General features: G+C 40.9%; 1 protein-coding gene across 5 annotated transcripts in view; it reads right to left on the reverse strand.

Moving 5' to 3' along the window:
• The window catches only part of LOC120529808 (arf-GAP with SH3 domain, ANK repeat and PH domain-containing protein 1-like), a 347,163-nt gene that overhangs the window by 121,558 nt on the left and 200,744 nt on the right, over positions 1 to 24,861 (reverse strand). For all 5 annotated transcript variants that reach the window (XM_039753980.1, XM_039753979.1, XM_039753978.1 and 2 more), the window contains exons 5-9: positions 12,232 to 12,377; positions 10,863 to 10,937; positions 9,272 to 9,321; positions 7,222 to 7,351; positions 4,087 to 4,172 (exon numbers count right to left, since the gene is read on the reverse strand). In XM_039753980.1, coding sequence (XP_039609914.1) covers positions 4,087 to 4,172; positions 7,222 to 7,351; positions 9,272 to 9,321; positions 10,863 to 10,937; positions 12,232 to 12,377 — 487 coding nt within the window. The remainder of the gene's footprint in view (positions 1 to 4,086; positions 4,173 to 7,221; positions 7,352 to 9,271; positions 9,322 to 10,862; positions 10,938 to 12,231; positions 12,378 to 24,861) is intronic.

Here is a 24,861-nt window from a genome sequence, read left to right on the forward strand (position 1 = left end):
CTGATGGCGCTCCTTTGAAGAGAAGATATATTTGCATTCTTTTAATCGTGAGAAAGAACGGTCATCTCTGTCTTGTCATGGAGCACAGTTTAAACTTTTGACTAAAGGGTGTTATTTCATGTCTAGAGGGCTCTAATAATGTTAACAGTGTGGGAGAGTTTATAAGGGCTTAAAATATATAAAAATAACCATACAAACATATGGTTTCTACTTCGCGAATTTTCATCTAGGAGGGATTACTGTATAGAGTGATAACGCTACAATGCAACACTGATGCACAATATAGGGGATCATATGTTGCTGGAGATTAGGTGCATATGCTGTTATACAGTAAACTTGTTAATTTCTACATAGGGATGTATACATTAAAATAACAATAGAATGTTCGGCATAGTACTGGCAGGGCAATCACTTTATATACAAGAGACATGAGAGTCACATGTTGAATCTGGGAAGCCATTGTGTTCACTACAACTTGTTACATCTCATTCTCCATTTGGGATTTCTGAACTCTATAATAAACTCATGGGACCAGGGATGTTTATGTGGTCAGATGTTCCCCGAATAGACATTATGTGCCACATAGGTGTAAGTGTATAGAGTGGGAGGTGAATGACAAAAGAAGTGGAGCCAATTACATTTCAAATGTTGGAAGTCACCTTGGATAAAGGTGTCAGTAAAATAATAAGTAATGATAATATTATTAGTTTACTTTGGTTTGGACATGTCCAGAGGAGAGATGCTGAGTATATTGAGAGAAGGGTACTAAGGATAGAGCTGCCAGGGAAGAGGAGGAGAAGAGAAAGGCCTAACAGAAGGTTTATGGATGTGGTGAGACAGGACATGCAGGTGATGGGTGTGACAGAACAAGATGACGAGGACAGAAAGATATGGAAGAAGATGATCCGCTGTGGCAACCCCTAACAGAAGCAGCCAAAAGAAGAAGAAAAAGAAGAATATTATTAGGTCACTGGAGCTACGTTCTCTTGAACATGCTACATACATCTGCACATGAGTAAAACATCCCTGCATTAAACTGATTTCTTCTATTCCTAGTGACTTGATTTTTGCTGGTGGTCACTGCAAAACACAACTTTACCGAACAGTGTATCCTTTTGAGCTGAAACTGGTAATCAGTTGGAAGAATGTGAAATATGAGTGTATATTATTATCATTATTAGATATGTATGATTTTAATTTGTTTACGTCATTCTGTATTTCTTGCCATGTTTTTCATCAGTTGTATGTGGTTCCCTCTTTACAAGTCCATGGATTGAAATGCATATGTGAAGAAACTGGGGGGTTCCCTTTTCAAACTCCATTGGTGTAAATGTGTATTACAACAGAGTAGCTCATGAAGGACCCGTTAAGTTTAAAATGATGTCATAAGTCCCAGTTTGTCTTAGATTACAGGAAACTGTCTTTACTTCTTTTTCATTTTCCCGTCTTGCTTGTAGCGCTCTGGCCTCCTTCACTGCAGCTTTATAGTGTACTTGCTAAGCACTGAGTTTTGCGTCTTTCTTGAGCTTCAGTAAACTTTCTCCTTCTATTCCACACCTAGCTGTAAATGCTTAACTTGATTGTGTCTCTTTTCTCCTGTCCAGGAAACTACCCCTTTCTTCACTATTAGTTAGTGCTACTCTTTGTGTGGCCCTTCAGTTGCTTCTGCTTAATCATCCATTTGCTTCAAGGCCCCCTACAGTGCAGGGAGGGGCTTGTATGATATTAACAACTATCGACAAAAAAATAAATATATTAACAAATTTAAAAAAAAAAAAAAGTCAGCTAATCTTTTTTGGAAAGTTCTCAAATTTCAATCAAACCACTCAAAGCGTTTTTGAGATTTTGGAGTATTTAGTTTTTCTATTGTAGGGGGCTTTACAATTAAATATTTATATATTGAAATGTCCTTCCTTAGCGAATTCCTACTAGCCGAGATGTACCATTGTGCTAAATTTCAGCTTTTTAACTAAATTAGAAATAGGGAGTGAATCAGTCAGTCAGCTTGCACTTTATATGTATTCTAGTTTTGCTGCATGGCACTTCCTTTCTCGATCACCTTTGACGGCGCTACAAAATTGAAAATGACCAATCAGACCAAAGCCAGACTGATCATACATATAGCATTAAATGTATACCGTATATACTCGCATATAAGTCAGGTCTTGAAACCTGAAAAATCGATCATAATATCAGACCCCGACAAAATACAACACTTAATTTTTTCTTTTTTTATATCTTCTTGCTTCCTCCAATCTCGCATCAGTTTCTCAGACACATCGAATGTTGCTGAATCAGCACAGTTACCAATTTCTTTCGCCACTTCAACGACTTTAAATTTAAAACCAGCTTCATATTTTCTTCTGATCGAACGCTCCATCGTAAATAAGGGATGCTCTTACGATACAGGTGTATGAGGGTGTGAGATACAAAAAACACAAAACAGTGCAAACATGGCTTCGGAATAGTTTGGGTATTACCGTGTAGGCACAATACATAGAAAAACAAGGCAGTGTGCTCCGTGGTTACTCTCTCAGGTGGGCATTAGCATATCATAATCTCTTGGACTAACAGCGCGAGTTTTCCACATTCGACTTATACGGCCAACATTATAAAATACTGGAAATTATATGGTAAAATCAAGCTCTGACTTATACGCGGGAGAACTTACATGTGAGTATATTATGGAACTTTTTATTTATTTAGCACCCTAAATCTATTTTCCTCAGCTTTTCTAAAAATGACTCATGCAAGTAAGAACTCAATTATGCAGAGTACACTTGACAATAAACCTGACATTCACCTTATGTTTTTAATTAAATTTGAGTTTATGCATGTAAATACTGTAACGTTCAATTTACTATTATTATTATTATTATTATTAGTGAATGATAGCCATAAATAATTATACAGACTCTGAGCCTGTACATAACTGAGGATGCTATAAAAATGAATTGAACTGAATATTAATTTTACTGTCAGACTCCTACATACATTCTGTTTATTTATTTTTTAATTTTACATCTGAAGAGGTGCAGGCTCATCTCCGTGTTCTATTCCATCTCTTTGATTTGTAGCCATTTAAATTAATTTTTATTGCATTTTATTGTCCTAATGCTTTGAAATGAATTTGTGCATGTGTTATTAAAGACATTAAGACGTACAATCTGACAAAGCTGTTGTATAAAAGAAAAACAGTGATCAACTAACTGACTTAAATTACTGAACAATTGAAAAGGAATAATAAAAGAATGTCACAAAATCTGTTGTCATGGATGGACTTGCATCCTGGCTGAGGTGGATGCTGTTCCCTTGCCTGGCCAGGAGGCCAATATAATGGATGTTTTCTTGATGCAGCAGGACTGGTATCTTGGCAGGAATGGATGAGAGTCCCTTACCTGCACAGGTAGACAACATAGGAGCACCCTGACCAGGAGGCCAGTATGAACAAGGGACAATGGGAGAATACCTCATATATTATGTTCACATCATTCTCTAATGCACTGGGTGACAGCATCCCTTTTGATGAGCTCCAGTCTGGACACCTGCAGAGCAGCGTGGAAGTTGTAGCTCCATAAGGCTGCCCTGTTGAGCAGTGTGGGTGGTATTGGGAGGTCCAAGTGAGGTTCTGCCAATACTTTAATGGTGGAAGTAATCCTGAATCAGGATTCAAAGAGAACCCTCCACATCCTCCAGGGAGATAGTGCTGGGAGCAGGAGGACAACAAAGCTTGCATAGTAGGAGGGGAGATGAGGAATTGTGTTTATTATGAAGGAACCTGTTGAGAGGCATGTTCTTTAAATAAAAAACGCCCTCCCAACCCAGACTAGAGTCAGAGTACTTGTATCTGGGGATTAGGAGAGTGTGACACCCCCTAGTGACCACACTGTACATGACATTTTTCACCGCCCTGTTTATAAGACTATTCACTAAAGTACATCAAATGACTCACTCAAACAGAACAAGTGAAAGAAATAAAGGAGTTAAATAGAGCAGCATTAACCATGTGCTGTTTCTCATGTTCGACAATCACAGCCATCCCTTCACACTGGCGTAAGTTCAAAAACCACCAAAGAATGTACTTACTTGCACTGTGCATGGTAATACTTTATAAGATTCTGCAGCAGGTCCACTCCCTTCTTTGTCTTGATTTCATTCACTTTAATCAGGTACTGTTGAAATAAACATGCAATCAAATATTAACATGCAGTAAGGCAGACTACAGACTGTAAAAGACATTCATTCTGTTAACAGAGCCTCTTTTCATTACTAAGCTGAAGGAAAATGGTCATTAAACTCACTCTGGTTAAGATCTGAGATCTGTTACACTCCTGCTACTTGTCATAAGACCCTCTGCCAACCTCAAGCCAAAGCTGCTACAGCTACGTGAAGTGCTGCCTTTCTGTTCACAATCCCAAGAGCAGCTCGATAAAGGACTTAAAGGAATACTCCACCCAAATAATGTCATCTTTTATATGTTACTGACCCCAAATAGCTTGTAGTAACGACTGAGAAATATTTTTAATATCATGTTTTCACGGAGATAACCAGGTTTCTGAATGGGAACCTATGAAACAGCAAACAGTACCAAACAAAATGGTTTTGGAGAACAAAAAGTTTTTCGGTGAAGTGTACCTGGCTTAGCTTCGTTAGAGGAATACTTCACCCAAAAATGTTATTTTTTATCTCTTATTTAAACCATGTATAACATGGTGATGGCAGCTGAGAACAATTCATGGATTCATATTTTTAGTAGAACGCAAACATATCGAAACCAAACATATCGTGACCAACACTAGAGAAGTAAAACAATATAAAAATGTCCATATGAATATCCCCCATATATTGTCTTCTTCTTATTATTAATCTTCAGTCCTTTATTTTCCAAAGCCTCTCTCTCTCCATTCTTCAAACTTTCTCTTCACTGCCTCTTTTCTGGTGCTACACAACATAATGTCTTCAGCAGAAAGCATGGACTATGGAGGGGATTGGGCTTTTATCCCATGACTCAACACATCCATAACCAGACCACAGAGGTAGGAACTTCAAGATCATCCCTGGTGCAGACCTACTCTAACTGGGGTCTTGTCAGTTACCCCAGCACTGCTTTTAACCCGAGTTCTCACTCCCTCAATCCTCACAAACCTCTCTAGTCCTCCTTCCTCTCTCACCCACCTCTTGATGTGGTACTCCATCATAAGCCTTCTCCAAATCAGTAAACACCACATACAATGTCTCGATACCAAGATACTGCATCACTTGTTACACTCCCTGACATAAAACCCAACTGCTCCTCCGCTAAGGAGGTCTGCTCCCTAAGCCTTCTCTCTACCTTTCTGCGAAATTTTCAATAAAAAACATGGCTGCTAAATGTGTAATAAGGTCATTGACGAATGCTAATTTAAAAAGTAAATATGCCATGCTTGAGAAAGCATCACCACTGGTCCTGCACAGATGATTGAGTGACTCTTACTGTGTCAGGATTTTTTACTTCCACTTCAGAGTGTAGCACTGCCACACAGAAAATGTCACTGTATTGAAGAAGTGACAGTGAGGGGAGTGCAGGGATCAAGTGAATGCAAGAATAGGATACACACAGCTGTTTGTTGAAGCTGACAGAGATTAACTAGAAGAAGGAGAAGCACAGTGAATTCAGAAAGGACTCGGACTCCTTCACTTTCTCTATTGTGTTGAAGACTTCATTTTAAATGGACTGATTTGCCATTTTTGAATGAAAATGAGTTAACAGAAAGGGCTGCAAATTTAATAAAATACAGGAACTGCAATTTCTCATTCATTTAAGGACTCAGGCCCTTGCTATGGCACTCCAAATTGTGCTCAGATGGTCCAGTTTTCTTTCATTCTCCTTGAGATGTTTCTGGAACTTGGATGGAACCATCAGGAATTTTCGTACAGCTGGCTGTCTGACCAAACTAAGTAACTGGGTAAGATTTCCTTAGTCAGAGTGGGTGATCAAGAACCCAATGGTGACTCTAACAGAGATTCAGAAGTCTTCTATCGAGCTGGGAGAAACTGTCTGGAGAATGACCATCTCAGTAGCACTCCATCAATTAGGCATTTATGGCAGAGTGGCCCAAGGAAAGCCACATTTGGGTAAAAGGTATTCAATGGACTCTGAGAGCATGAAGGAAAAGATTCTCTGGTCTGATGAGAGAGAGATTAAACTCCTTAGGCAGAACTCCAAGCACTGTGTCTAGTGAAGACCCAGTGCTGATTATCACCTGCCTAATACCATCCATACGGTGGAGACAGAATAAAGCTCTGGGGACGGGAGTTTGGTCAAAATGGAGTGAAGATTATTGCAGCCAAATAAAGAAGGGTGCTTGAAGCAAACCTACTCATTATGACATTGAACTGAAGCATACAGCCAAGAAAATGCTGGGGTGGCTTCAGGACAACAGTGTTCCTGAGGGGCTCAGCCAAAACCCAGATTTAAACCCCATAAAACATGCATGGACAGATCCGAGGATGTCAGTTTACAGACGCTCCCATCTAATCTAATAGAGCTTGAGATGATCTGGCAGGAAAAATGGCACAAACTGACCAAATCCAGGTTTGTAAAACTTACAGAGACTTGCCTATGATGACTCGAAACTGTGACTGTTGCCAAAGAGCTTCCATTAAGTACTGAAATAAATGACTGAATACATGTATGAAGGAGATATTTTTTAATAAATGTACAAACCTTTCTGTAAACATGTTCTCACTTTGTCATTACGGGTTACTGAGTGTAGACAGATTGGTAAAAATGGCAAATTTATCCATTAAAAATTCAATTTACAAGTGTGCATAAAGTAAAGGTTCCTGGATGCTTTCTGAATCCACTGTATAAACAATAATCAATTAAAAATGTTTAATATTTGTTTTCAAATGACTCGATCGGCAATGAACAAAACTTAAGTTTATGAATTCTTTATTTTGTTCAAGAATTAATCTTATTATCTGTAATCCTTGACCTTCAAAAGAGGGAATATAAATAAAACCCAAACTCATTGCAATCACATACTTTATCTACTAACAACTGATGACAAAGATGCAGATGTTTAGGAAACAAGGTTATGCAGGTCGCTGTCATCACCCTGCATGACTGTTCAAATCTGATTATGGGAAATTTCTGTCACTTACTGTTACAATGGACAACCAAAACAAACAAACAAACAAACAATGGAAATAACCTATGAAAGTACAGACTCCTCTCACCTCACACATCTGAAGCTGGAAGAGGCGCCTTTCTTTCTCCATCTCTTCAGCAATCTCTGCCCCTGTGATCTCCGTCCGAATCATTCCATGCTGCTTGGCATGTTCACGCTTCTCTTTTTCTATTTTTGTACTGGCAAAGCAAATGTAAAGGAAAAGCAAATTAATGAAATCTGGGCGTCTGAAATAAAGTCTATCAAACCTGAACTCATTTCAATTGAAACACATTGTGAGTAAAGAGGAGGAGGAGGAGGATGAAGAGGTCTCCCTGGAATCATCCCTGACTCAAAACAGATTAAATAATTATTTACCATGTATCCATGACAACAAACAAAAATTCATAAGTGAAGCCTACATAATAACAAACAAAATACTTTTAAGTGAGGAAAAAAGGGTTAGTAATGCCTGAGTAATGATCACATTCGAAACACTTGCTATGATGACCGTGTACTGACACATTATTTTAGATTCATGAATTTGAGCACGCCGAGAGCTAAATGACAGCAAAAGAAGATTAAGAGGTGACATGATTGAAGTGTTTAAAATTATGAAGGGAATTAGTCCAGTGGGTCGAGACGGTGACTTTAAAATGAGTTCATCAAGAACACGGGGACACAGTTGGAAACTTGTTAAGGGTAAATTTCGCACAAACATTAGAAAGTTTTTCTTTACACAAAGAACGATAGACACTTGGAATAAGCGACCAAGTAGTGTGGTAGACAGTAAGACTTTAGTGACCTTCAAAACTCGACTGGATGTTTTTTTTTTGGAAGAAATAAGTGAATAGGACTGGCAAGCTTTGTTGGGCTAAATGGCCTGTTCTCGTCGAGAGTCTTCTAATGTTCTAAATATGAGTTTACTCGTAGCTGTTGATCTACAGACTAATGTTGGATTGGTAATAAAATTTTAACTTTCCGACCTCAGTTACTGGCTGTACCAAAATGGTTTCAAAGCAAAATAACTGAGAACCGTAAAACACTTTATCTTACTCCGGCCTCCTGAGTGCACCACACTATGCCCCGCTTCCGTCTCGATAGCCATGAACACATAATGGAAGGAGTACCCCGTGAAGGTCCGACCTCATCAGAGCTATTGGGGGTCCACATAAATACATGAATGCAGTGATGCAATGGACTCACTGGAAAGTTCTGATTACGTTGAAGCATGTCATTTAGTTTCATGAAGTATAAAGAATGGACGCAATTCCACAACTGCAGTGGCAAGTGTTGAAGGGGAGGGAGATGGGGAGCGGATAGCGAGGAAAGCTGACATTTACTTCTGTAAACCAAAAATCCTGAAATGCTAGTACTGTACCCGTTTTAAACAGAGTTTTTCAGTACTTTTCCCATTACAGGTATATTGCACAACCCTATTACAGACAGATCCTTTCGACAAGTTATCGCGTAAACCATCTTTGAGGCGGCAGCACCAAGCAGAGCATATTTTGCATTAACACATACAACTGGAGGAGAACTCGGCTGTGCCTCTGAAATAAGAATGAAGAAATCGGTGTGGTGTCACAGAACAGAATATTTTCCTTCTGTAATCTTTTTCTTACAATCCCAAATCGTAAGAAGCCGGGACAGTATGGTAATCCATCACAGATAGTATAAAGACAAGGAATTTAATACTTAGTCTGACCAACTTCATTTTTTTGTAAATATATACCTATTCTTGCCATTAAGGGCCTGCAAAATTTGAGCCTACTGATTATTCAAATTTCAAGGCAGTATTGACTAAAATGTCACCAAAGGATCAAAGCAGATCCCGATCTGAGAACTGAAGCCAGCAGACAAAAGAGCGTGCAGAGGACAATGAAATGATGACAATGGAAGAGGGTAAGAATTGGATGAAGGTCAACACCAGGGTCACAGAAACAAAATTTTGGACATGTCTGGCTACAAAAGACAAATGTGGGATAAAGGCAAACAAACACAAGATGTGTATGGAAATGTTGTACACAAGCAAATAAAAATCAACTAAAACAATCTTGTGCATTTTATTAAAAGACATTTTTAAATTAAAAAGAATTAATAAAGAAAACCAAACTTACAACTTGGCTTCATAATCCTTCCAGGCCTTATCAAATGGTTTTTTAAGGTCCTACAAAAAAGGTAGAGAGCACAAATTAAATCTGTGTATATGAGAAGAGTTATGTTTGTAAAAGTTGCATTTTTAATATATAAAGCATTTTGTATTTCTTAAACTGTAATGCTTACATGTTGTCAGGGATGCCAAGGGCCATAGCCCGGCCGGGACGCCATGAGGGACCGGATGTGGGTCTGTGCCCACCCTGGATCACGTGGGGGTCGCCTTCCTGGTTGCTTTGGGGGCCAAGGGTACAGGGCATGGAAGCTCCACCCTGTAGGGGCCCGTGGTCACCGCCAGGAGGTGCCCCAATGCCTTGGGGACCTGTTCCCCCCAGTACTTTCGCCACACCAGGAAGTGCCGGGGGAAGAATTAGGACGGCACCCGGAGAGCTGCCGGGAGGACAGCCGGCACTTCCGCCACGTTGGGGCGTGGCTAGAGGAGGAATGCCGAGAACACCTGGGGCTCATCCGGGGACTCTATAAAAGGGGCCGTCTCTCATCATTCGAGGCTGGAGTCGGGAGGTGGAAGGACGAAGCTCAGGAGAGCTGTGGAGGTGGCCCGAAGAAAGGCATTGTGGCCAGGACTGTGATTGGGGTAATTGTGCACGTGACTGGGGTCTGAGTGACCAATGAACTGGGGTCTTTGTGACCATATCATTTGTATATATTGAAAATAAACGTGTGGTGGTGTTTTAACAACATGTCCGCCTGTCTGTGTCCGGGCCAGGTTCACAATGTATATTATTAATATTATTGTGGTTAGGTGAGGTGAGGTTAGGGGTGGCTATTATTGGTTTACACAGGTGATGTTGTCCACTTGCCTCATCAGACTGTGACCTTTGAGACACACTCGAGCGATTCACTGTCAAGTGTGAAGCAACTGGGATGAGGATGAGCACATCCAAGTCTAAGGTCAGGGTTCTCTCTCAGAAAAGAGGGGATTGTGCTCTCCAGGTGAGGGGGCATCAACCACCCTTACTGATGGAGTTCACTTATCTCGTGATCTTGATCATGTGAGATCCACAATCAGAATGGGGTGAAAGTGGGTGCTGTGCTGCCTGCAGTGGCGAGTCTGACGATGAAACTCGTCAGTTTACTGGTTGATCTACATCACTGTCCTCAACTTTGGTGATGAGCTGTGACTAAAGACTGAGGTCCCGAGAGGAATCTAGAGAAACGAGGTTTCTTTGCAGGGGGACTGGACTGACATTCCGTGATAGAAGCTCAGCGATTCCAGAGGGCCTCAAAGTAAAGTTTCTGCTCCACTGTATTGAGAACAGCCAATTGAGATGGTTTAAGAATGCCTCCCAAGCGGCTCTCCAGGCATGTCCCACTGGGCAGAGACCCACTGGAGGGATTATATCTCTCAGAGGACTTGAGAATTTTCCAGGATGAGCTGGAATCTATAGCTAAGGACAGGGAAGTCTTCACTGACCTGTTTGGGCTGCAGTTCTCACCAGGGAAAGTGAATAAGAAGATGAGATTAGATTATTACCAATATTATTATTATTATATTATTATTTACAATTCAAAATTGAAGTTTTGGAACCTTACCCCTTTGACTCCTTTCAGATCCCCTTTTAAAAGAGAATCGAGGGTAAAAATAACATTGTGACTCAAGCTCTGGAGCTAAAAGTAAAACAAAACATCAAAAAATGAATGAGACCACAAAAAATTACAACATACTGGAAATGACAACTTTTAATTGAATATTTTAAACAATCATTCTATCTTTAAAGGAAGACCACACTCAAAAATATCATTTGTTTAATATGTTATTTACCACATGTTGTTTGTGGGACACTGAAAGAATGAGAATAAAGATCCACTGGTGTGACAAGACAAAAACCGAACTCTCTGAACTCCATCAATTAGCTGAGGTTGTTTACTACTTTATTTTTGAAGCATTTGAAGAAATAAATTGTTGTTGTTTGGGCAGAACTCCAAGTATTATGTCTGGCATAGACCAGGGTTGCTCGTCATCTTCCAAATGCCATCTTTATGGCAAAGCATCTTGGTGGCAACATCAAGCTATGGGTTTGCAGGGACAGGGAGACTTTAAGGAAAGATGGATGTGGCCAAATACAGAGAAGTCCTTGAAGAAAACCTTTTCCAGAGTACAAGGAACCTCAGACTGGGGTGACGGTACAACCTTCAGCACGACAATAACCTGAAGAATACAGCCAAGACAACACTGTAGTGGCTTCTGGACAAGTCTCTGTGTGTCCTTGAGTGGCCCAGCCAAAGCTCAGATTTAAACCCCATAGAGCTGAAGATGGTGGTTTTTCAAACATTTCCCATCCAGTCAAACAGAGCTTGACGGGACCTGCAAGGAAAAAATGAGATAAACTGTCCAGATTCAGGGGCGCAGAGCTTGTAGAGCCTTACACCAAGTAGATTCTTAAGCTGGAACTACTGATTCTACAAAGCACTGAATTAAGGATCCAAATTGTTTTAATTCAAATTTTTTAATAATTTGCAAACCTTTCTGAAAAAAATCTTTCACTTTGTCAGTATGGGTCACTGAGTGTAGCTTGATGGGCAAATGTATCATTTAAAATGAAATCTACAACACAACACAAAGTGAGCAGAGAGTGATGGGGTCTCAATACTGTCTGAATCTGCCATATTTTATATGAGAGAAGCCGTGCACAAGGTCAGAGTCAACTGCCTAAATGGAGTGGCAAAGAAGAATAAACATGCAACGTTCTGCAGGATTTTTAGACTTCAGAATTCAATTAACAATTTCATTTGTGCTACGTACGTCACCACTTGACATGTTGGAATATTTTTAACACAGTGATGGTACGGATCCTCAAGTAATCAAAAAACATTAGAACATTTTAAAATGGTTAAAAGTGTAAACTACTAGATTTTGTAACAGCTCATTCAATGACGTGCTTAACATAGAAAAAACACTTACCAAGTTCTTCAGCAGAGACGATAATTCCTTTGTAAGGGATGAAAATTTCACAAAGGCAGTTCCTAGGTCAGGGTTGTCTCGGCTTATAAAATTACTACCAAATTTATCTAGGGCTTGTGCATAGTTTTCTTCATTTTGACCATGTTCTGTAGGGAAAGGAAAGAAAAAAAAATCTGTTGGTTACGTGTGCTTGAAAACATAAATAGCCAGTTACGAGACACACAGACAGCACTGTTGGTTAGTTGCACCCCACTTCCTTAACCGGGAATATTCTGCTTATTTAATGAGAGGTTTCATCTGCTCACAAAGAAACAATGAAGGAAGGGACAACAAAGTGCTATATTTATTTTGTCTTGCACGCATTTCTGGAATATTTCTCTCTCTGACTCACATACATGAGTCATTTTAAGTATGACAACACAAACAGATTTGCTTTCCCTTACCATTAACAAAAGGCAAAAACATTTTACCTCTACAGGATTAAATGTTTGCATAAACAGATAATCTTCACACCTAAGTCTTTTAACAATAGTTAGAACTCATAATATATTGTTAAGAAACCCTGAGGCACTCTAACCTGAAATGTCCTGAAAGCTGAAAAGTCAGGACACACACACACACACACACACACACACACACACACCAAGTGACTGAACAGGTAAGACCACACTCATCACTGGACTCAGCAGTTCACCAGTCTTTCTTGCTTAGTAGTTTTATTTTACTTTCCATCTTAAACAATAACTTCGGTACTTTTCAAGTTGAAGTTGACATTTCTGGTACTGTTGGTAATGTGGTATGGATGCGTTTTCTATTTATTTGTACAAATTCTCACATAAATAGAAAATCTCAGTGCCCTCCATAATGTTTGGGACAAAGACACCTTTTTCTTTGGTTTCCCGCTCTGCTTCACAGTTTAAAATTACAATGAAATGCAATGCAATTTATTTTTTGTTTAGCCCAAAATCACACAGGAAGTGCCGCAATGGGCTTTAACAGGCCCTGCCTCTTGACAGCCCCCCAGCCTTGACTCTCTCAGAAGACAAGAAAAAACTCCCAAAAAAACCCTTGTAGGGGAAAAAAAATGGAAGAAACCTCAGGAAAGGCAATTCAAAGAGAGATCCCTTTCCAGGTAGGTTGGGCATGCAATGGGTGTCAAAAGGAAGGGGGTCAATACAATACAATACACAGAACACAAGAATCCTCAATATGGTATAAAAATAAAAATATTAGAAGTACAGAGTAGAATTTAACAGTAGATGATATCACATAATATGATTTGGATTTGTTTAGAGTCCTGGAGACCTCAGCCATCAAGCTGCCTCCCCCATTTGGCCATTCCACAGCTGAAGTAGCACTAATCCGATGAAAGCACCCCACTTTCCCATGATTCCTGTGATCCACCATCAGGGATGACTTTACCTTAGGCAGGCAGAACAATTCGGCAGGTAGGCCGTGGCACCAAGTGCCACATTTGAGTACCAAGAAGAGAAACAGAATAGGTGAGGAGGGTGAGTAACAAATTCTAACTTTCATGTTACTTCTGTTTTAGTGCTAATGACCGACAACAGAGATGCAGTCTGTACAGTAAATCAGCAGCTCTAGTCAGGGTGTGCTAAACTGAAGTCGTGAGTCTTCAGCCGGGATTTAAAAGCTAAGACCGAAGGGGCATCTCTTATAGTAGCAGGTAGACCAGTCCACAGTTTAGGGGTCCTGTAACTAAAAGCTCGACCTCCCACAGCTATTTTATTAATCCTTGGAATCATAAGCAGACCGGCATCTTGAGATCTTAAAGTGCGCTCTGGTTTGTAAGTCATGATAAGATCAGACAAGTAAGCCGGACCTCGGCCATTTAATGCTTTATATGTTAAAAGGAGGATTCTGAAAACTGCCCTCAACTTAACCGGGAGCAGGTGTAAGGATTTAAGAACTGGAGTTATGTGTTCGTATTTTCTTGTTCTTGTAATAAAACCAAAATTACAAACCAAACGATTCAGACATCGTGATTCAAAAAGTGCACAATGCAGACCTTTTATGTAAGGGGATTTGCAGACATTTTTGGTCACACAACATAGAAATGACAACACTTTTTTCTATGTGGTTCTCCCCATATCAGGGCACCATTTCAGGCAAGGATTAGAGCAGATACACTGCTCACAGAAAATGAAAGACGGTGCGACTTTGGGGGTCTTCAAGAGCCTAATTTACATGCAACATCTCGGTTGATGGTAATCCATACCACGTACTGATCAGAAAGTTTTGAAGAAAACTAAAAGACTTAACATGTATTTTTATTCTCAGTTTTCAGACTTACTTTCCGGGTTACGATTCTGATTCTTGTCTCGTGTTTTTAGCTTAGTGAATCAAACATCGGTTTGTCTCTTTGGTTCTGACTCTGGTTTTGTTCTTGTTTGTGATTTTTATCTCTGGACTAGATGATGCTTAGGCTTCAGCAGAACAAAGATTCCACATCGGGAACGTGTTCACTCCAACCAGACTGTAGTTTTTAAACCTGGGTCTCTGGAACTGTGAGGTCCATAAAGACATACAAAGCAAAAGCTTCCATAAATAACATAAAATGCCTCATGAAAGTCACTTCCTTTCTCTGTCTCTTCCTGTTTGTGTAGCTTGATAAAGGTACATTTCACACAAACATCAGGAAGTTTTTCTTTACACAGAGAACCACAGACACGTGGAGTAACTGACCAAGTAGTGTGGTGGACAGTAGGACTTCAGGGACTTTCAAAGCTTCACTTGATGTTATGTTCAGAAGAATTCAGTGGACAGGACTGGCGAGCTTTGTTGGGCTGAATGGCTTCTTCTCGTCTAATGTTCTAAGTGTCTAAATGGGAATCTCTGCTTCTCAGCAGGGCTACTTAAGGTGATGGCACAATTATTACTGCTCTCTGTCTGCTTTACCCAATGACCACAGATTACGGAGATTCAGCACACAGCTCCTTTACAAAGTCTTTACTTACTTACATTATGTTATGCTGCAGCTTTACGCAAAAATTGTTTACATTCATTTATTACATCATCAGGTAAGACCCAATACCCCAGACTGACAGAGCAACAATTGAATTTAAAACATTCTGGCAAACTAATTAATCAATTAGTAAGTTAGTTAGCCGGACTTCTTTCGTTTTTGACGCTGCACCCCCTCCTGTTCTAAATCTTCCTTCATTTCTCTCTATCCTGTGCCACTTCCTCCAGAGTTCTTCATTTTGTTTCCTCTATCACCATATCTTTCTTGGCCTTCCTGTCCATCTTCTTCCTATTGGAATCCATCTTTCCACTCTTCTTGCTATTCCTGAGTTGCCCATCCACCACACATGTCCTGTCCATCTTATCACTCTCAATAAGACTTTCATTCAGCTCCATCTGAACTGTTATTTCTCTCAAATCCTCATCACACTTGCCCCGTGCACCATCCTATCCCACCTCACCTGGATAAAAAGAACAGCTTTGCCAGGATTCTGTTTATTGACTTCATCTCAGCCTTTAATACAATCATCCCACAGCAGCTAATAGTGAAACTTTCTGTGCTCAGATTGAACACCTCACTTTGTAACTGGATCTTGGACTTCTTGTCAAAAAGACACCAGGCAGTACATGTTGGCACTAAGACATCACACGCCATCAAACTGAGCACAGATGCCCCTCAGGGCTGCGTGCTCAGTCCACTGCTCTTTAAATTGCTAACACATAACTGTACTACCAAATTCAGAACAAATCCAACTCGTAAAATCTGCTGATGATACAACAGCAGTGGAACTCATCACTAATGAAGATGAAACATCTTACAGTTAGTGAGCTGGTGTGGCGACAACAATCTGCCCCTTAATGTAAGCAAGACAAAAGCATTGATTGTGGACTTTGGAACAAAGGCTGAACATCTCCCACTACATAGCAGTGGCTTCCCTATGGAGAAGGAGAGCTGAACAAAGTTCTTGGGCGTCCACATCAATGAGGATGTCTCCTGGACTCTCGATACCACACACCAGGTCGAAAAAGCTCAGCAGAGGTTGCACTTCCCTAGGAGGCTGAAGCGAATGAGAATCCCCCCACTCATCCTTACCACTTTAAAACGGGGCACTACTGAGAGTGTCCTGGCAAGATGCATTACACCTTGGTACGGAAACTGCACCTGTGCCTGACAGGAAGACTCAACATGTGGTGAGGCTGTCTGAGAGGGGTTAGAAGGCCCTCTACATTGTGAGGGACTCCTTATACCGCCCTCTCATGGACTCTTTGATCTCTTGCTATCTGATGGGAGCTATTGCTCCATGAAAGCAAGAGTAGTCAGAATGTGCAGTAGCTTCTTTCCAGATGCAACAAGACTGTTAAGCCCTCTGTAACAAACACATAAGCCAGTTTTTATACACATAGAAGCCCACTTGGAGTTTATGAGAAGGTACCTAAAGGACTCTCAGATTGTGAGAAACAAGATACTCTTGTCTGATGAAGGCAAAATTAACATCACGACTTACGGTAACCAGACACCACTCATCACCTGTACAATGCCATTTCAATGGTGTAGCATGGCAGTTGTAACACCAGGGACTGGGAGACTAATAAGGGATGAGTAAAAGCTGAACAGAGCAAAGTGCTGAGATTTCCTTAATGGAGGCTAGGGGGCTCTGCCCTCTGCTCGCCAACCCCCATGCGGGCTATATGCGCTTGCCATTTCCCGGATCTGCCGCTTACGACAAATCGTGCTGTGCTTTTGGATAAACACGAATATCAACTTTGTGTTTTATATCTTCGTCTTTCGAAACTATTATCGCTGACAATTCGTCCCATGTTGGTTTATTATATATGTGAGCGTGATCTCTCTGATTCATATGGAAATCCAAGAAAACTTCTTTGTCCGTGTTTTACAGATAAATTTGTTTTGGACGTATGGATTTGTATCCATTATTGGCTGTAGAATTTCTCATACGTCCAATCATTTAACTCTTTCGATTCTATGTTGCATCACTTCTCCATGATCATAAATATAAACTTGATCAAATTGCAGTTTCTTAGAAATTAAACTTGTTGTAGCTTTAATTGTTGGAGGACTACAGATCCTCATAGTGTACGGTCCTGAATCATGTAAATCTACGTTTTAAGCATTGAATGATGCAAACGCGAACAGATTATTGTAGATTCTGATATTTTGCCTGTAGTGTTTGTGGATTTCACTTTCACCAAATAACAAATCTTTTATTTCTCGCAGATACACCTCTTCATTGGGAAGAAACACTACTTTTCCCTGATGGCAAGACAAATTAGATGACCTAGAAGTCTCTGACTTAAACATTTAAAGCCGAACAATATCTACATACTTCTGTCATATCACCTATGTCCGTATATTAAATCTCTTTTTGCTGTTCCGTTATTTCACCGAGTAATAATTTCCATTTGTTTGCGCTAATGTGATCTTTACTATCAGGATTTTTGAGACTTTCAAATTTTAGTACTTTCATAATCTCTAACCTGCTCTACATGTGTATCGCACCAACTCTTTATGACATTCTACTTTGTCTACTACTCTTTGTCTTTTATTTCCGCCCCCGCTTGGACCTGTTAGGTTTTCAATTCCACTTGTTACGGTCTCATTAGAAAACTTTCCTTATTTTCCGAATTTACACTTAGATTATTATTGTTCTTTTTCTAATTCTTTTCTCTCCAACGCTTTTGGGCCTCTTTTCTCCTTTCTTCTTTGCTTAGTTGTTGACGTTTCATCTAGAACGTATAAAACTATTGTCCAAAAAAGGACTACATCAAAGGAAACTAATAGATTGTATGTCTTGTATTAAAAAGAGGAAAACATAAAAATGTATAAGAGCTGAGAGCACAGGAACTCTGTCTGACAATAGCAATCACATGAATGAGAGGTGAGTGGACCATGGGCATGGTTAAATCTCTTGGCACAAAGTCTCGTCTCGTGGGACATGAAATTATCGCTCTGAAAAAGCCTTGTCTCATCCCAGGATTTTTTTTTTTATATAATAGAGAGACCTGCTTCAGAGCACCCAGAACATTAGAGTGGGCTGAAAGTCCACCTTCCAATGGGACAAAACAAAGACAACACAACAATGGCTTAGGGTCTGTGTGTGTCCTTGAGTGGCTCAGCCAGAACCTGGATATGAAAGCAACTGATGCTACCTCACAATGCAGGTAATGTGTCGCATTCGGGAATCCATGAGCAACCGCTCATTCGACACAAAGTCAAACCAGCAGTACCCAAGGATTTTCCGGAGAGACACAGCACCAAAGGAGTCCATCCAGTCTTCGTCTCAGGTCACTTGATAGCATCCATGTCTCGCAAACCGTATAGCAAGACAGGAAGCACCAGCACTCTAATGACTTGGACCGTCGTCCATTTGCATAGATATCGGGAGCGCCAAACACCCCTTTCCAGCAACCTCTTGACTCCCCATGCTCTCTCAATCCGTCTACTGACTTCACAGGAAGAGAAACCAGAGTCGCATGAATGTCACTGCCAAGGTAAGTAAACCTCTTGACGAGGTCAACACTCTCTCCGTAAACAAACACACAGCTGATGGACGTGCCCAAGTGGTCATTAAAGGCCTGGCTCTTTGGTTTTTATCAGGACACTCGGAAGCCCAGACACTCAGACTCCTCACTCAGTCTCTTGAGACCCCCGATCAGAGCCTCCATTGACTCCATGAAGATCACAGCACCGTCAGCAAAGTCAAGATCCGTGAATCTTTCTTCACCAACAGATGCCGCACAAATGCTAGACCCCACGACCTTGCCCAGCACCCAGTCTATACAAGCATTGAACAGAGTAGGAGCAGAACACACCACTGACAAACTCCAGAATCAACTGGGAAAAACGCAGAGGTTCTGCCTCCATTCTGCATAGCACTCACAGTACCAGTGTACAGGCCGGCCATGATATCCAGCAACCTCGAGGGGATCCTGCGAACCCTCAGGATGTCCCACAGGGCAGCTCGATCAACTGAGCTGCAAAGAAACTCTGCCAATATTCAGAACAACTCTGGAAAAACCTGAAAACAACTGGGCACTGACGGTCTCCATTCAACCTTGCAGAGCTTGAGAGGAAAGACCCAAAGAGACTCCAAGGCTAGAATGGCTGGCAAAGGGGCTTCAACTCAGTATCAAGTAAATGGTCTGAATACTAAAGTCAATGGGATGTTTCAGGGATTTTTGTTTTATTGTAATACATTTGCAAAAATGTTTATTATCCTATCTCTGCTTTCTTTCTGGGGTTTTGAGTGTTGCTTAATGTGAAACAAAATGTAAGTAAAAAAAAAAAAAATTAACATAAGGGAGGCATAATAACAAAATATGAAAAAAAGTGATGGGGTTGGAATACTTTAAGGCACTATAAATTCACATTTATCAGGATAAGCTGCTTTCCTCTTCTGTAGCTAACATATAAAGCAATGGACTGAGGCAGAATAAAAGTGGAAGGAATGCTGGAAGGTGCACAAAAGTTGGAAAAATGACAGACACTGCCAGAGTTTTTAGTTTGTTGTAAGCCTGAATTCTTCATCTCCTTGAACCACAAAAAAAAAAATTAATGGTTTACACAGCTTTGTTCTGTGAAGTATGAAGTATGTTAGATGAGTGAGTGACAGCTTTACAGAGAAGACCAGTAGCTCTCTTATTCAAATGGCATCCAACTTTCAGGTACTGCCATACAAAAAATGCACAAGCAAACAAAGGTTGTCACCTTCTTGTGCTCTGCTATCCCTCTCAGAGTTGTGGGAGAAAAGCTAGAGCATCCCATTAAAACCCATTTTGATTTGCTGCACAATCAGATTTGTATAGTTAAAGGCAAAAGCAGCCATGAACTGGACAGGTGAACTCACTCTTAAGGCCACTACATTGACCCCTGAGATGACACGTTACATTTTTAAGGAAAGCTTCTTCGCAATCCTGGAGAGTTGCAGATGTGAGCTATAGCTTAGTCATCACGCCCAACTGAACAATCTCTCTTCTGCGCGCAGCATATTTTTAGCTGGTGTTTCCACAGGGCAGCGCTGGCAGGTCTTCACACAACCAAAGATAATCTTTATGGTTAGGATGAAAGTGACAATCAAGCGTACAATGTCATGGTGAAGAATTATGGCTAGTTTTTGAGTCTCAAAGCAGAGAAATGAGATGTAAACTCAGAAAGCTTAAAAAAAAGAGCAGAATCCAAAAAAAGAAGCACTTGGGCAGATTTACAGACTTGGGCAAATTTGTTGGTTCCCCCTCCACAAAAAGGGAAGAACCCACAATTGCCACAAGAGTCATTGACACCCATCATTTATTCCATGCTTTAGAGTTTTGATTCAACAGAATATTTCAAATAATAATACAAATGATGGGACCTTTAACCTCATATTTTGTTGTACAACCTTTAGAGTTTGCATACTCTGCAAACTAGCAATTCCTGGAGCTCTCCATGAGACTTCTGCACCTGTCCACAGGTCATTTGGCCCACTCTTCCTGAGCAAACTGCTCCAGCAGTGTCCGGTATCAGGGGTCTTCTCCAGATGGCGTGTTTTATTTTTTTTCCATAAATGTTCGATGCTATTCAAATCAGAGCTCCAAGAAGGTCACTTCAGAAGTGTGCAATGTTTTGTTCTTAGCCATTCTTGGGTGCTTTCAGTTAAGTGTTTTGGCTCCTTATTCGGTTGGAGGGTTAATAACCTGCGACTGAGACAGAACTTTCTGACACTGGACAGTACATTTCACCCCAGAATGTCTTAAAATGTCTTTCCTTCCAAATACACATTCAGGGCACCCACATACCAGACACAGCAAAGCAGCCCCAAAACATAACCAAACCTCCTCCATGTTCTACAGTAGATGTGATGTTCTTCATTTTTACATCTGTGGACACACAGCTGATGTGACTTGCCAGAGAACTCAAGTTTTGTCTCGTCTGTCCAAAGGACATTCATACAGAAGCATCGTGGCTTGTCAGTATACATTTTAGCAAATTCCAGCCTGGCTTTGTTATGTGGAGTCCTCCAAGGTCTTCTTCCAATAAGCTCACTGTCACTCAAAACACGATGGATAGTGTGGTCAGACACTGATGGACCTTGGAGTTCAGTTTGTATCTCTTTGGAAGTTCTCCTTGACTTTTTGTCTATCATTCCCACTATCCCTCTTTACATTCTGTTGATGATTTCCGTCTTGCAGCAACATCCTGGGAGGCTGGCTACAGTCCAATGGGCCTTCATTCTCTTTAAAATATTTGTAACTGTTTTCTCAGGAACATCATGCTGCTTGGAGATGGTCTTCTAGTCTTTGACTTTCACATGCTTGACTATCGTTTTCTTTCTCCTCACACAACTCTATCATTTGCATTTTTGGTCCACATTCAGTGTGGGACACACAATGACACCAAACAGCACAGTGACGGCTTCTCTCCTTATTTAAATCAGCTGAATGACTGATTGCAGGACTGGAGACATGTGATACAAATTCAAGAAAACAGCGAGATTGAAAAATCACTCAAATTCAATTATTTAGGATCTGTTCTAGAGACACCAACAAAGGTGTCCAGGTTGTTTTAGAAGATCTTTGTAGAATGAGCAACACTTGATCTCTTGTCGCACTGGCTTTCATTTACTCGATGACATATCAAAGGCATGCATGGGACAATGGCTTTTCATTTAATCACTTTTCACGAGGCTTACAGCACTTTTTCAATGAGAGGTAAGGGGACTGATACATTTGTCCACGTCTGTACCTGTGCAGTCTATTCACAATTGTGTGTTGTAAACTTCCAGCATTTGTTTGCCATTTTTCAAGCTTTGTCATGAAGCTTTTCAAGAGATTTTAAAGATGTATTTAGAGGGAAAATACGATAGCAGGGTTGAACAAATCAATGGTCCAGACACCCAGAACCATCCATTTTTAATTCTGGATAACAAAACCATAAAGCCTTGCAATATTTTCCTAATCATAAAACAATTTAATAAAATCTAAACAACCGATTCTTTATGGTCGATGTCAATTATGTGTCGCTTTTAAAAGCAGCTGCTTTTAGTATACCCGACTGTCGTAACCACCGTCACACACACAGACCCACAAGTGAGCAGCACTGAAGAATTAAGCAGAATGCCAGGAAAGCAATGAAGAGAAGCAACAGCATTAGCTTTACAGGAGCTGGGGCAGCAAGGGCAAGAACGGCAAAAGTTATCTCTATACTCTCATTGTTTACAACAATACATTCACCTAAAGGATTATTAGGAACACCTGTTCAATTTCTCATTAATGCAATTATCTAATCAACCAATCACATGGCAGTTGCTTCAATGCATTTAGGGCTGTGGTCCTGGTCAAGACAATCTCCTGAACTCCAAACTGAATGTCAGAATGGGAAAGAAAGGGGATTTAAGCAATTTTGAGCGTGGCATGGTTGTTGGTGCCAGACGGGCCGGTCTGAGTATTTCACAATCTGCTCAGTTACTGGGATTTTCACGCACAACCATTTCTAGGGTTTACAAAGAATGGTGTGAAAAGGGAAAAACATCCAGTATGCGGCAGTCCTGTGGGCAAAAATGCCTTGTTGATGCTAGAGGTCAGAGGAGAATGAATGGGCCGACTGATTCAAGCTGATAGAAGAGCAACTTTGACTGAAATAACCACTCGTTACAACCGAGGTATGCAGCAAAGCATTTGTGAAGCCACAACACGCACAACCTTGAGGCGGATGGGCTACAACAGCAGAAGACCCCACTCATCTCCACTACAAATAGGAAAAAGAGGCTACAATTTGCATGAGCTCACCAAAATTGGACAGTTGAAGACTGGAAAAATGTTGCCTGGTCTGATGAGTCTCGATTTCTGTTGAGACATTCAAATGGTCAGAATGTGGCGTAAACAGAATGAGAACATGGATCCATCAAGCCTTGTTACCACTGTGCAGGTTGGTGGTGGTGGTGTAATGGTGTGGGGGATGTTTTCTTGGCACACTTTAGGCCCCTTAGTGCCAATTGGGCATCGGTTAAATGGCACGGGCTACCTGAGCATTGTTTCTGACCATGTCCATCCCTTCATGACCACCATGTACCCATCCTCTGATGGCTACTTCCAGCAGGATAATGCACCATGTCACAAAGCTCGAATCATTTCAAATTGGTTTCTTGAACATGACAATGAGTTCACTGTACTAAAATGGCCCCCACAGTCACCAGATCTCAACCCAATAGAGCATCTTTGGGATGTGGTGGAACGGAAGCTTCGTGCCCTGGATGTGCATCCCACAAATCTCCATCAACTGTAAGATGCTATCCTATCGATATGGGCCAACATTTCTAAAGAATGCTTTCAGCACCTTGTTGAATCAATGCCACGTAGAATTAAGGCAGTTCTGAAGGCGAAAGGGGGTCAAACACCGTATTAGTATGGTGTTCCTAATAATCCTTTAGGTGAGTGTATAAGTAAGATAATAATACATATATGGTGTAAGGGATGGTACACCTAGACTGGCATTCCAGCTGGGATGGAACAGATATTCTTGCATGGCCAAAACAGTGGAAGGACTAGGGGAGACAACAGCATACAAGTTATGTTGTGTCCCGATATGCTATATGGCAGCATCCCCAGGCTTCAATAACCTGCAGGTTATCCACAGGGCATACTGGGAATTACAGTCCTGGAGTGCAGCCCTGTTGAGTTTCATGGGTACTGCCAGGGTGCACTGCAGGGAAATATAATCTCTACTTTGTCAGACTTCTGTCCGACCCTAGTTTACTTCCAACAGCCACGGCATCAGAAATAGCCCCAGGTCTCAGATAAAAGGAGCTGCTCTTCCTCATCCAGGCGAGTTGGAGTCGGTTGGAAGAGGACAAAGTTTGCCTGAGGGGAGTGGAGGAGAAAGCAGTGTTAAAAGTGTCTAATGCATCATCTGTTGGAATGACACATGCAATGCATGTCTCTGTTAAATGCCATCGGGTATGAGATTCAAAAAAGGAGTGTTAATGTGTGCGATGTGCCATCTGTTGGAATGACAAATGTAATGCATTTTATCACTATAAATGTTTGTGATGTACTATCTTCTGGAACGGCACAGACTTGGCAAATCAGACACATACACACAGAAACACACTTACACTAATCCTTTTATAAAGGTGGATAAATAATTCCCGAAAATTATATCAGTGCACAAACAGTTCACAAAGGTTGAGCTTTTGAATTGAAGACTCACTCATCACCCTCACTAAGTTGTCCATGTAAAGTTTTCAATCCGAATGTGTGACCCCCATGTCCTGGGCCTGAATCCTACACCCAGTTGCGGTTTGTGTTGAGTTTATCCCAATGTCTGCCTGGGTTGTCCTCCAACGGGAGATTCTAAAATGGTCTTTAGTGGCTGAGTTTTGGCATGTATGTGAGAGAGACTGGCACGTCTTGCCTCATACCCAATGGCACAGGGAAGGCCTTTGGCACCTTACAACCCTGAGAATGCAAATAGCACATGTCTTAACACAAAATGCACTTCACTCTACAGGCCAAACCAATAAATCAAAACCGTTTAGCAGAAACACATGTAAGAAATGTTTGAGGAAGGCGCGGAGGCAATGCTGCCCTTCAATAGATTGGCAAACAGGATCTGAAAAAGCAGCAGTTCTGCAGACATGACACTTTAAGGCT

The sequence above is a fragment of the Polypterus senegalus genome, chromosome 5, assembly GCF_016835505.1.
Source record: "Polypterus senegalus isolate Bchr_013 chromosome 5, ASM1683550v1, whole genome shotgun sequence".
Classification (NCBI taxonomy): domain Eukaryota; kingdom Metazoa; phylum Chordata; class Cladistia; order Polypteriformes; family Polypteridae; genus Polypterus; species Polypterus senegalus.